Genomic DNA, 13,257 nt, shown 5'->3' on the forward strand with positions numbered 1-13,257 from the left:
CTGTCAGTTTCAAAGGAGTAATGATGGCAAACACTGAGTTTCACCATAATTACTACTGCAGGATCTGGGCTGAGTTGTTAGCCTTGGTTCAATGCTAGTGCTCTCACCTTTCAGTCAGAGAGTTGTGGGTTCAGTCCCCATTCTAGAGACTTGAGCACATAACATCGATTGAAACGTCAGTACAGGACTAACGCACTACTGCATTCCTTGAGGTGCCATCTTTTAGATTAAACCAAAACCCTGTCTGTTCCCTCAGATACACATAAATAACCCTATGGCATTTTTCAAAGAAGGGCAGTGAATTTGTCCTAGTATCCCAGCCAGCATTTAACACTCAGCCAGCATTTATTCAACCAACATCACCAAAAATGGATGATCTGGTAATTTATCTCATTGCTGTTTGTGGGACCTTGCCAAGTGCAAATTGACTGCTGCGTTTGCCTACTTTACAATGGTGAATACACATGAAAAGTACTTTGTCTGTGAAGCGCATTAGCATCCTAAGATTGCGAATGACTTTTAGATAAATGCAAGTACTTTCATCTTTATACCATTCAGGATATATTTTGTTTCTAACTCAAACTTAGGTTTTTGTTGCTCTTAAAATAACTTTTCAATGCAGTACAATATTGAAAATGTATATTGATTTAATATGTTTCTGCAGCAGGGTCCTATTGTATGCAGTTGGTTGAGGAAGATAGAAAAAATTACCTGTAAAACAGATTTGCATGTGATAGTTGCTAATGCAGTACTAAATTGAAAGTTATTTGGAGTTTAAGAAAGATGTATACCCGTTTGCACTTAGATTTGATTGTACAAGATCAGTTTAAATAGTTTGAAATATTTAGATTTCCACCAAGTTGTAACTGCATTTGACAGTAAGCTAATTAAGTGAAGAGCTGTGCTAAGATGATTGGCTCTTGTTTTTCCAGTAATTAAAATCAAACACTTCCATCTTGTAGACGATCCAGGAGTCGAGAGAGGCGGAGATCCCGCAGTCGAGAAAAACGGCGATCAGTAAGCAGAGGTAGGAGCCGTCGATCACACTCTCAACCACGCTCTCGAAGCCGCAGTAAGAGCAAGGAAAGAAGGTATTGGCTCACAAGATAGTGGGTATAATATAACCATTTAGAATATCAAATTAAGCAATTAAAGATCAAAATTTATTCTTTGGTTGAAATTGCAAGTGGGTTTAGGTGCAAAACCCTTGTTCATGAGAGCTTATATGCGTTCAGTTGAAATGAGCCTCTTTCTTCTATCACTGGAAAGGGATTCAGTTTCAATAATCATTAGCCTAAATCAAAGGGCTGTATTGATAATTCAATATCCCAATTATTTGGGCAATTTATAAAAATTGTATATTTTTAATAACTAGTTCATTTTGAACATTTTTTATTGCTCTACCTGCTAATTTAAACATGCCAATGACATCATGCTGATGCTTGCCTGTAAAAGTTCCAATGGGTGACAGTGTATGGAAACATTTAATTACCATTACTTCAGTTAACCATTCTTTAGTACATTCTCCATACACAACATGAGCCTGTCACTTATTCTGTTAGTTCTGGGGAATCATCTGTCTGAGACCTTTGCCTCAGCAATCTACTTGTTGCAGATGCATCTGCTTGTGACAATATTGGTAGGAGTGACCACCAAATAGTCCTTGTGCAGGCAAAGTCATATCTTCACCCTCAGGATACCATTCATCGTTTTGTGTGGCACTACTGCCATGCTAAATGGGTTAGATTTCGAACAGATCTAGCAGCTGAAAACTGGACATCCATGAGACACTGCAGACCATCAGTAGCAGCAAAATTATATTCAATCACAATCTGCAACCTCATGGCCTGGCAAGTTCATTACTATCAAGCCAAGGGATCAACTTAGATTCAATGAGAAGTGCAGGAGTGCATGCCAGGAACAGCATCAGGCATACCTAAAAATGAGGTGCCAATCTACTGATTGACTTTTTACTACTGGAACCCGAGTTGAATCTAGCTTTGGCTGATGGAATAAAATCTCTTCCATTGGCTATGATGTAGAATGGGTTTGGTCAGTCTTAACCTAGTTATTGCTAGATATGGATATACCCCTTGGCAACATTAAATTGGCAATCGTTCACAACACCATAGTTATGAAAAATGCTATTGCACACAGGCTCTAATGTTCCAGTTGATGTACATGGTTTGGGCAAGACTATATGGATCTCCTGTGTAGAAGCCTAGGCAACTGTTTTTGGGCCCAGAAGTTTGAGGCCTTATTTTTAATCCCACAGCTTCATTAGTGAATAAATCCTGGATCTGTTGTTTTCAGAATTTTTAATTGTGTATGAACTAAGGAGCATTAGTTTAAACTACTTATGTTTTCTGACGCTCTTTGGTATGCAATGTTCTCTGCAAAGTTAAAAAACTTCTGGAATAAAAGGGGTTTTATTTTGCATTGAACTATGCTCAACTTGAGAGAACTGATGCGAGTGTTTGAAATTATAATTTATTAATATGGAAGCAAAGTACTGTGGATGTTGAAAGAAAATGCTGGAAATACTGAGCAGATCAGACAGAAAATACTGGAAATAACTGATACAGGTAGCATTTATGAAGAGAGAGAGAGAGACAGACAAGCAGAGTTAACTTTAGCAACCTTTGTCAGGACACAAAAGGTCATTGATCTGAAACATTAACCCTGTTTCGCTCTGCGCGGATGCTCCTGACCTGCTGAATGTTTCCAATATTTTCTGTCTTTAGTTTATTTCATTAAATTGAGTACAAAATTACTTCAAGAAAATAGAATGACCATTAAATGAAAGAGTCATTAAGCTATTAGTGCCTATGGAAGTTACTAACTCAAGTTATTCAGTTTAAGGTTGTTCACATCAGACTGATCCCCAGTGTATCTAGGAATTACATTACGTGCATTTTTCAGATCAAAATCGAAAGACCGTGTAGAAGTCACCAGTGAGGCTGTTAAAGAGAAGAAAAAGGAGGAGAAAGATGATGACAAAGATGTCAGTGTAAGTGTGAGATAGAAAGAGCGAACTGTTATTTAAATAGCATCTTTCACAACCTTAAGGTGTCCCAAAGTGCATTATAGCCAATGAAGTACCTTTGGAGTGTATTTGCTGTTGTACTGTAGAGAAACATGGCAGCAAGTTTCTTGCAGCAAACACCCACAAACATCAGCAATGAAATAAATGACCAGTTAGTCAGCTTTTGGTGTTGGTTGAGGAATTACTGTTGACCAAGCTACCATGTAAACTTCCTACTGTTCTTTGCACAGTGCCATGGAACCTTTTGTGTAGTCTTAGGAGGGCATACAAAGTCTCATCCATTTGATGGCGCCTCTGACAGTTGGGGACTATGCTCAATTCTGCACTGAAGTTTCATCCTGGATTATGTGCTCAAGTTTCTGGGGCAGGGCTTAAACTCACAATTAGATTATTAACTCTAAATTGCTGGTGAGTTATAGGTGTTGCTGCAGAGACATTGTTTTTGCCATGTGCTTTATTTTTAGATATAATGTTCATTCAATACACAGTATGCATCGAATTGTAAACCTACCACCATTCATAACAAACCTTTCCATTCTTTCTTCTTTACCAAAGTTTGGAATTCTAACTTCAATTGATCAGACACAGCACCTTTAAGAGCTGCATCAAGGTTTTTAATCCAGCAGTTGTAAGCAGCATTTCAACTTCACCAGAGTAATTGCTAAGAATGTTGATTCACATGAGATGTGCCAAACCTACCCCTGCTCTCTGTCCAGAATGATGGGTTGCTGCTTGCCCTTTGCCATGACATGCACTGTTGGAGCTGCTCGATATTCATTAGGCTTGCTTTCTTCTGGCCTGTAGCATTTATTCCAACTGATTGAACTGACAGCTGTCTGCCCATACAATGTTGATGGTGTTTGCACGGTGCTGTAGTCTGCCCTTTTTCACCTGTGCCACACACCAGTTTAGCAAGTGACCATAGAAATAAAGATACAGGTAATAGTAAATCACTTTCATGGTCTGATTTTCATCTTGCCATTTTACCACAAGTGCACAAAGAATCATAAAATGGTTATCACATAGGAGGTCTTTCAGCTCATTGTGCCTTTGCCTGCTCTCTAAAAGCAACTCGACTAGTCCCACTTCCCTATCCTTTCCCCACAGCCATGTGATTTCCTTTTTGTCATGTGCTTATCCAATTCTCTTTTGAAAGCCATGATTGAACCTGCCTCCATTACCCTCAGGCAGTTCAACCCAGATCATCTATGGCTAATCACTTTAAATCTGGTTCCTTGCCCTTACACCAACAGGAACAGTTTCTCTCTATCTTCTCTGTCCAGACCACTCATGATTTTGATCACTTCCATCAAATCTCCTTTCGGCTTTCTTTTTAAGGAGAACAACGCAGCTTCTCCAATCTATCCATGTAGCTGAAGTCCCTTATCCCTGTGTTGTACACAGGATTGGACACAATATCCGAGTTGAGGCAAACCTGTGTTTCACAAAGGTACATCATAAGTTACTTGTTTTCATTCTCTATACCTCCATTTATAAAACCCAGGATCCCATATGCCTTTTTAATCACTTCCTCAACCTGCCCTGCAATGATTTGTGCACATATACACCTAGTTTTGTCTTTTCCTGCATCCCTTTTAGCATGCATATGTTGTGCAAATGTGAATATTAAAATCTTATGCCCAAAGGGTGATCACTATTACTCATTTTTTATTTTAGAAATGCAATTAGCTACGTCAGGACTCCAATTATCCATATGTGGCTGGTGCTAACTAATTAGATAGCACTGTATTTACAGAGAGAAGACTAATGACTATCTGGACAAGTTGTTTTGCCTTAGTGAACTTAATTGAATTTAACTTTCAAAATATCTTGAATTCTAATAGAATTTTGAACAAAGCAAATTGGAGGAGGAAATGAGAAAACGGAAAGAACGAGTTGAAAAGTGGAGGGAAGAACAACGCAAAAAGGTCGTTGAAAATATTGGTGAAATAAAGAGAGAACTTGAAGAGATGAAACAGGGCAAAAAATGGAGTCTTGAGGATGATGATGGTAAAATTCTTAATAGGTTCTTTGTGATCTTGAAAACAGATTCACTTGCAGTGAGTTACTTTGAATTGCAGTGACCTTTGTTACATTCGCAAACATGACAACCATTTAATGCCCAGGGAGATCCCACAACCAATGAAAAAGTGTGAATGACTAGTTAATCTGGTTTTGATACCGGTGGTTGAAGAAGGATAGTGACTGTTTTGCTAATGTCAGCGAGGGAAGCATGCAGGCTAAGACATCAGGAGAACTCCCCTATTCTTCTTCAGCTAGCGCCTGGGAAGATTTTACGTCTAACTTGGGCAGGTAGATAAGCCCTTGATTGAACATCGCATTTGGAAAATGTTTCCCGGATTATTGTTTGAAGTAGAAACTAGATCAATACTCAAGATTAGGTTGGATGGGTGGAGAACGAAAAGAGGTAGAAGGGATAAGGGAAGCATTGGGTGAACATGATTTGAATTATTTGCTCGCACGGAGGATAAATGTCAACTTGGACTGGTTGGGTTGAATTTTGTCCTATAAATTTCCACATATTAAGTACTGCTGCCTTACTTAGGCAGCTCTTGTCCACTTGGGGTGAACAGTTTCCTCTTAAACTTGGGAATGCCACTGTTCGCAGGGAAGTTATAACACCCAGAATATGTAGGCACAGCTATGAATGTGCACATAAGCTTATCAGAAGAACAATCTGCAGACTACAAAGTAGTTCAAAGGGCAATACTAATTTTTTTTAATATACTCTGAGCGCCACTGGCTAAGCCAGCATTTATTGCCTATCCCTAGTTGCTGTAGGCCAGATAGCAGATTTCCTTGCCTAAGGAAACCAGGAGGGTTTTTATGGCAATTGGCAATGGCTTTGTGGTCATCATTAGACTTTTAATTCCAGATCTTTATTGAACTCAAATTTCACTCTCTGCTGTTGTGGGATTCGAACCTGGGGTCCCCAGAGAATTACTCTGGGTCACTGAAATACTAGTCCAGTGACAATACCCCTATGCCACACTGTCCGTGTGAAATATCACAAGTATCAACGAAAACAGCAGCTTTTCTGATCTTTTAACTTTGTCTTTTGTCTAAATAAGTTTTGATGATTACTGGAATATTATTTCTAAATTCTTCCTTAATCATAATTTTCGTTACATTTTCAAAAGTCCTTTCTACCTTCAATGACCTAAACCATTAATCCCATAGAGTTTCTTTCTCTCTTCCCAACAAATGCCTGATTAAGTCTCTTTCTTATGATCCTAAACTTTCGCTGATAAACATCAGGGACAAGAAAAATGATTTGAAAATAGGAGAAATAATTGTTGGAGTGTTGGAGAAATTGCCCATTGCAGGGGTTCAGTTTATTTTAGGAACGATATAGCTGGATTTCAAATATTGACTAGAGGTTTTACAAAAAGAGCATCCTGAATTGTTTCCAGACTGTGTGGTGACAAGATCACAGGCGTGCAAACTTAGACAGGAGGGAGAATCTAAAAGATGGAGAGTATGCTGAAGCTCAGTTGGCTGAATCTATTTTTGAAAACATTGCTCAGGAGGAGATGATTAGAGAGAATGAGGCTGCGGTGTTTAGCCAATCGAAGTTAGTGGAGTTACAGCAAAAGGATCCAGAATTAAAAAAACTATATCAGATAGCTTATTCTGAGACTGAGGCAGAACACATTCCACAGTGTACTAATGTGGAAATGGAGACCACTTCATGTCCCTGCAGATGAGAAGTGTGTCAAAGTTCATCAGGTAGTAATTCTGTCTGGATATCAGAATGAAATTTTAAGACTGGCTCATGAACATAAGAACTAGCAGGAGTAGGCAATTCAGCGCCTCGATCCTGCCCTGCCATTCAATACGATCATGGCTGAACTTATTTCGGCCTCAGTTCCAATTTCCCCCCTTTCCCCATAACCTTACAACCTGTTACTAATTAAAAATCTGTCTATCTCGTCCTTAAATTTATTTAGCATCCCGGCATCCACTGCACTCTGAGGTAGTGAATTCCACAGATTCACGACCCTTTGAGAAAAGTAATTCCTCCTCATCTCTAATTTAAATCTACCACCCCTTAGCCTAAAACTATGGCCCCTCATTCTAGAATGCCCCATAAGGGGAAACATCCGTTCTACGTCTACTTTGTCTAATCCCTTTAGCATCTTACATAACTCAATTTGATCTCCTTTCATCCTTCTAAACTCTAGTGAGCATAGGCCTAAACTGCTCAATCTCTCCTCATAAGACAAGCCCCGCATCTCTGGCAAAAACAGAATTACTTGGAAAAACTCAGCAGGTCTGGCAGCATCGGCAGAGAAGAAAAGAGTTGACGTTTCGAGTCCTCATGACCCTTCAACAGAACTCTGTCGAAGGGTCATGAGGACTCGAAACGTCAACTCTTTTCTTCTCCGCCGATGCTGCCAGACCTGAGTTTTTCCAGGTAATTCTGTTTTTGTTTTGGATTTCCAGCATCCGCAGTTTTTTTGTTTTTATCCCCGCATCTCTGGAATCAATCTAGTGAACCTCCTCTGAACTGCCCCCAATGCAACTGCATCCTTCCTCAAGTAAGGGGACCAAAACTGTGCACAGTACTCCAGGTGCGGTCTCACCAATGTCTTGTACAGTTGCAACAACACTTCCCTATTTTTATACTCTCTTCCCTTAGCAAAAAATGCCGAAATTCCGTTTGCCTTCTTTATTACCTGCTGTACCTGCATACTAGCTTTCAGTGATTCATGCACGAGGACACCCAGATCCCTCAGCACTGAAGCATTCTGAAGTTTCTCTCCATTTAAATAATAAGTCCGCCTTTTTATTCTTCCGACCAAAATGGATAACCTCACATTTATCCATGTTAAATTCCATCTGCCAAGTTTTGGCCCATTCACCTAACCTGTCCATATCCATTTGTAAATTTCTTATTTCTTCATTGCAACTTACCTTCCCACCTATTTTTGGTGTCTTTTGCCAATTTAGCAATAGTACCTTCTATCCCTGAATCCAAGTCATTAATATAGATTGTAAATAGTTAGGGCCCAAGGACCGAACCCTGTGGCACTCCACTAATTACAGCTTGCCATCCAGAAAAAGACCCTTTTATCCTGACTCTTTGCTTTCTGTTGGTTAGCCAGTGCTCTATCCAAGCTAATATATTACCCCTAACTCTGTGAGATCTTACCTTGTGTATTAATCTTTTGTGCGGCACCTTATCAAAGGCCTTCTGGAAGTTCAGATATACTACTTCTGCAGAATCCCCATTATCCACTTTGCTTGTCACATCTTCAAAGAACTCTAGCAAAATTAGTCAAACAGGATTTACTCTTCATAAAACCATGCTGACTCTAATGGATTGCATTTTGACTTTCCAAATGCCCCATTACTACTTCCTTAATAATGGATCCCAACAATTTCCCAACAACAGATGTTAAACTAACTGGTCTATAGTTTCCTACTTTCTGCCTCCCTCACCCCCCCCCCCCCCTTTTTGAATAAGGGTATTATATTAGCATTTTTCCAATCCACTGGAACCTTTCCAGAATCCAGGGAATTTTGGAATATTATAGCCAATGCATCCACTATCTCTGCTGCCGCTTCCTTTAAGACCCTGGGATGTAGACCATCAGATCCTGGGGACTTGTCACCCTTTAATCCCAATAGTTTGCTCAGTACTTTTTGTCTAGTGATGGTGATTGTTCTAAGTTCCTCCTTCTCTATACCCTCTGCACTACCTGTGAAATCCCAATGGCTGGACATTTGGAAATTAGGAAAACTCAAGCTAAGATACAAAAACATTTCTGTTGGCCTGGACTACATAAAGATGTAGTTAAATTTTGGCAGACCTGCCTCACACGTCAAGTGGGAAGAAAATCTCAAGCAGTGATTAAACCTGCACCCTTAATTCGAATTCCAGTATTTGAGGAACCTTTTAACAGAGTCCTGATTGCTTCTGTAGGATCCCTCCCTAAGACTAAAAGTGGAAATCCGTATTTAATGACAATCACAGATGTGTCCATGAGATTTCCAGAAGCAATACCTTTAAGGAAAATTGCAGCAAAGGTGATTGTAGAAGAGTTAACTAAATTCTTTACAAGATATGAGTTGCCAAAAGAAATACAATCTGATCAGGGTTCAAATTTCTTGTCGTAGCTGTTTAAAGAAGTAATGAACAGCCTGGGAATAAAGCAATTCAGGTCGTCTGCTTATCACCCTGAATCGCAAGGGGCTTTGGAAAGCTTTAAAAACCATGATTATAGCTTATAGTCAAGACTTCACTTTGCTAGAGATTGGGGAATTCCATTCTTGTTCTTTGCTATTAGGAATGCTCCTAATGAGTCTACAATGTTCAGCCCTTTTGAGTTAATTTATGGTCATGAAGTAAAGGGACCACTCAAATTGATTAAGGAGAAATTAATGAATCAGAGTTCTGAAACTACTCTCCTGGATTATGTAACAAGATTAAGAGAAAGATTAAGTAGGGCACGTGAGATAGCCAGGGAATATTTAAATGTATCTCAGCAAGTTATCAAGGCAAATGCAGATAAAAGAGCAAAGACTCATTGTTTTGTGGCTGGGGAAAAACTGCAGGTATTGTTGCTGGTCTTAGACAAACCATTAAAGGCAGGGTTGAGTGGACCTTACCAGATCAAAAAGAAACTGAATAAGGTAAACTATTTAGTGAACACTCCAGATAGGAGAGAGCTGGTGCGTGTGCCATGTGAACATGCTGAAATGGATAAACAGGAGGTGCTAGTAACTGTAGGTAAAGAGGAGGAAACAGATTAAATATTCTGAAATTGACCTTCGTCTGATTAAATTGGAAAATGAGGAAGTACTTAAGAATTTAAATGTAATATTAAGTTACCTTCCAGAAAACTGTCGAAGTGACTTATGAAAGCTGTTGCAGTTACACAAAGTAATTTGTGGGAATAGGCCAGGAAAGACAGCTTTGGCTATGCATGATGTTGATTTGGAGGATTCAGTTTCAATAAGGCAACACCCACATAGATTAAATCCAGTAAAATTGGCTCAAGTGCAGAAAGAAATTAAATTTATACTTCAAGTTGACTTTAATAGACCCCAGTCACAGTAATTGGATATCACCCATCGTAATGGTGCTAAAATGGGATGGATCACAAAGACTCTGTATTGATTACCGCATAGTAAATGCAGTAACAAAGGTGGATACGTACCCTATTCTACGGTTGGAAGATTACATTGAAAGAGTTGGACAGTTTCTATTTATTACAAAAATTGACTTACTTTGGGGGTATTGATAAGTACCATTATCAGAAAGGGCAAAAAAGATATCCCCTTTTGTGACTCCGGGTGGTCTGATCAATGTAAGGTAATGCCCTTTGGTTTGAAAAATGCGCCAGCAACATTTCAGGGACTAACAAAGTATTTGAAGGACTAAGCAATTGTGCAGTCTATGTTGATGACTTAGTGGTATTCAGTCAGGCCCAGGAAGAACATCTACAACATTTGAAGGAACTATTTGACTGATTACAAGAGGCCAATTTTGTTATATATTTGGCTAAAAGTGAACTTGTGAAGGCAAAAGTCACATATTTGGGCCACGCTGTTGGACATGATCAAGTGGCCCCAAGGGGTACAAAAGTTAAAGCTATTGTGGAGTTCCCGGTACCTACAGCAAAATGGGAAATATTGCGAATTATTGGCATGAGTGGATTTTATCGAAAATTTATGCCAAATTCCAGCAGTGTAGTCACTCCACTAACTGTTTTGTTAAAGAAGAACAGAAGATTTGAATGGACACAGGAGTCTGACTGTTTGACAGCTTAAAAGCTGTACTGATTACGACACCTGTTCTAGCAGCACCTGATTATACGAAACAGTTTAAAATTGTAGTTGATGCCAGTGATTTAGGTGTTGGTGTTGTTTTGCTGCAGGAAGATGAAACGGGAATTGAGAAACCTGTGGGATAGTTTTCACGGAAGTTGAATGTTCGTCAGAAGAAGTATTCAACAGTGGAAAAAGAAACTTTGAATTTGGTCCTGGCTCTGCCGCATCTAGAAGTGTATGTTGCAGGCAACTCCTCAGAAATGATTGTATATACTGATCATAACCCTTTGAAATTTCTGGAGAAATTTCAGGTTAAAAATTCCAGACTGTTCCAATGGAATTTATTATTACAACCATCCAATTTGAAAATTATACCTGTGCCTGGGTGGGAGAATATCATTGCAAATGCGTTGTTAGTAGCTTAAAAAGGGACTTGGATGTTATAAATTGAAAAATGGACTGGAGTGAACTTTATTCTTACCAAAGACTTTTCATGGTTGATGCATGTACACTATATTGTGATAGTGTTTTGCACATATAAGTATAGTAAGTAATAGGAAGCGGTTTAAGAAAATAAGAAGACCTTTAGATGTATGATGTTTCATTTTTTTTGCTTTGAGAGTGGTGTGATGAGAGATGTATATTTTTATATGTTTGTGATTATGGTTTCTGTGCAGAAAGCTGTGGGTGTGTGTGTCTAGGGTTAATTAAATGGTGGGGAAGGTAACCAGAGACAGGTTGTCTCTGAGGTCCAAGAGATGAAAGTTTAAAGGTGTTAGGTTTATGCATTTGTAATGAGAAGTTATGGTGGGTTTGTGTTACAGGTAAATAGGTTGGATCTGAAATTTGCATTGTGGCATAAGTGGTTTTCAACTGTAGTCATATCTGAGTGTAAATACACAAATCACTAAAAGTAGCTACTCTGGTTAATAAGGCAAATCAAACCACAGTTCCATTTCTAGAGGGATAGAAGTGAAAGGTAGAGAGGTTATGCTAAATTTGTATCAAACCTTGGCTGGAGGACACTTGGAGTACTGTGCGTAGTTTGGGTCACCATATTTAAAAACGATTTAGGTGCACTGGAGAGGGTGCAAACAGATTTGCAAGGATGCTACCCGCACTGTAAGGTTCACCTGTCAGGAAAGGGTGAACAAGTGAAAGAGAAGGCTTATAGGTGACCTAACCTTCTTCTCCAGATAGCGTTCTCAATTATTTAAGGGTTGCCGAACCATAGCATAGGCTGTGATTTTTTTTAGTACAGGGCAGGGCAAGGAGGCAGACCTCAAGTCTTCCTCAGCTAGAACAGGAATCAAACCCTAGCCTGTTGGCGTTATTTTGAATCCCATGCTAGTTGCCTAGCTAACTGAGTTGTCTAGCCAACTGAGCTGGAATTTATTACCATGGGGAGTATTTGAGATGAATAGTATCAATGGAACAGGAGAAGCTAGATCAGCATAAAAGGGAGAAGGGGATAGAGTATTATGCTGACTCAAGTGGAGCATTAATGTCAGCATGGACTGCGTTAAATGGCCCTTTTCTGTGCTGTATATACTATATAAAATTGTCAACTGTGTTGAATTGTGGCTGGTCTTGTTCTCTGAGCTAACAAGAAAAAGTTTCATGGAAAATTCCCCAAATACATTTGACTCGGGCTTCTGACGACCAAAGGTGAAAGGAAACTTCAATTTTGTAGTGAAAATAGGAAGTGCAGGAAACACTCAGCAGATCTGGCAGCATCTATAAAAAATTAAACAGGGTTAACTTTTCAAGTCGAATATTAGTTGTCTTCAGAACTCAATTTTGGTCTGGGTTGGATTTGAATCCAGATACTAGAAGAGAACAGTGTATTAATCTATACTGTCTAATTTTCATGGCTTTAACTTAATTCTAATGTCTATAATAAAGTTTGTTCCAGGCATTTTAGTGTTGTGTAACATTTCATTAACTGATATGTGTATTAGCTGTATTAATGATTTAACTTTTGGATTTTGCCTTTTACTTGAACAGATGATGAAGATGAAATCATCGAGGGTGAAAGGAAAGAAGAAGGAGATGATGACAATGAAGAATTGGATCCATTAGATGCTTACATGGAAGATATAAAGGAAGAAGTGAAGAAATTTAACATGGGAAGTGTGAAAGGAGGAAGTGAAAAGGTAAAGTTATTTTTATAGAAACTCTGTCGCTCTCAAAGAGGATGGTTTGCTTCAGAAATATTAAAGCTGGTTCCAACTACTCAGCAACTTGCAGATTATTGTCAGCAGAAAATGCTCGCTTTTTAGATAAATCTTGAATTTACCTGCAACAATTTATGTCTTTTTAACTGGTTCTTGGCTGGAACGCCAGGTGAAGTATTTCATGGAAACTTATTTCCACCTCTTATGTGGAGATCCTAAAACAGCTTATTCATC

General features: G+C 38.9%; 1 protein-coding gene across 4 annotated transcripts in view; it reads left to right on the plus strand.

Moving 5' to 3' along the window:
* Positions 1–13,257, plus strand: part of ddx46 (DEAD (Asp-Glu-Ala-Asp) box polypeptide 46) — a 69,487-nt gene that overhangs the window by 8,417 nt on the left and 47,813 nt on the right. For all 4 annotated transcript variants that reach the window (XM_041193460.1, XM_041193461.1, XM_041193462.1 and 1 more), the window contains 4 exons: positions 963–1,091; positions 2,923–3,010; positions 4,891–5,056; positions 12,854–13,002. In XM_041193460.1, coding sequence (XP_041049394.1) covers positions 963–1,091; positions 2,923–3,010; positions 4,891–5,056; positions 12,854–13,002 — 532 coding nt within the window. The remainder of the gene's footprint in view (positions 1–962; positions 1,092–2,922; positions 3,011–4,890; positions 5,057–12,853; positions 13,003–13,257) is intronic.

The sequence above is a fragment of the Carcharodon carcharias genome, chromosome 8, assembly GCF_017639515.1.
Source record: "Carcharodon carcharias isolate sCarCar2 chromosome 8, sCarCar2.pri, whole genome shotgun sequence".
In the NCBI taxonomy this organism is placed as follows: Eukaryota; Metazoa; Chordata; class Chondrichthyes; order Lamniformes; family Lamnidae; genus Carcharodon; species Carcharodon carcharias.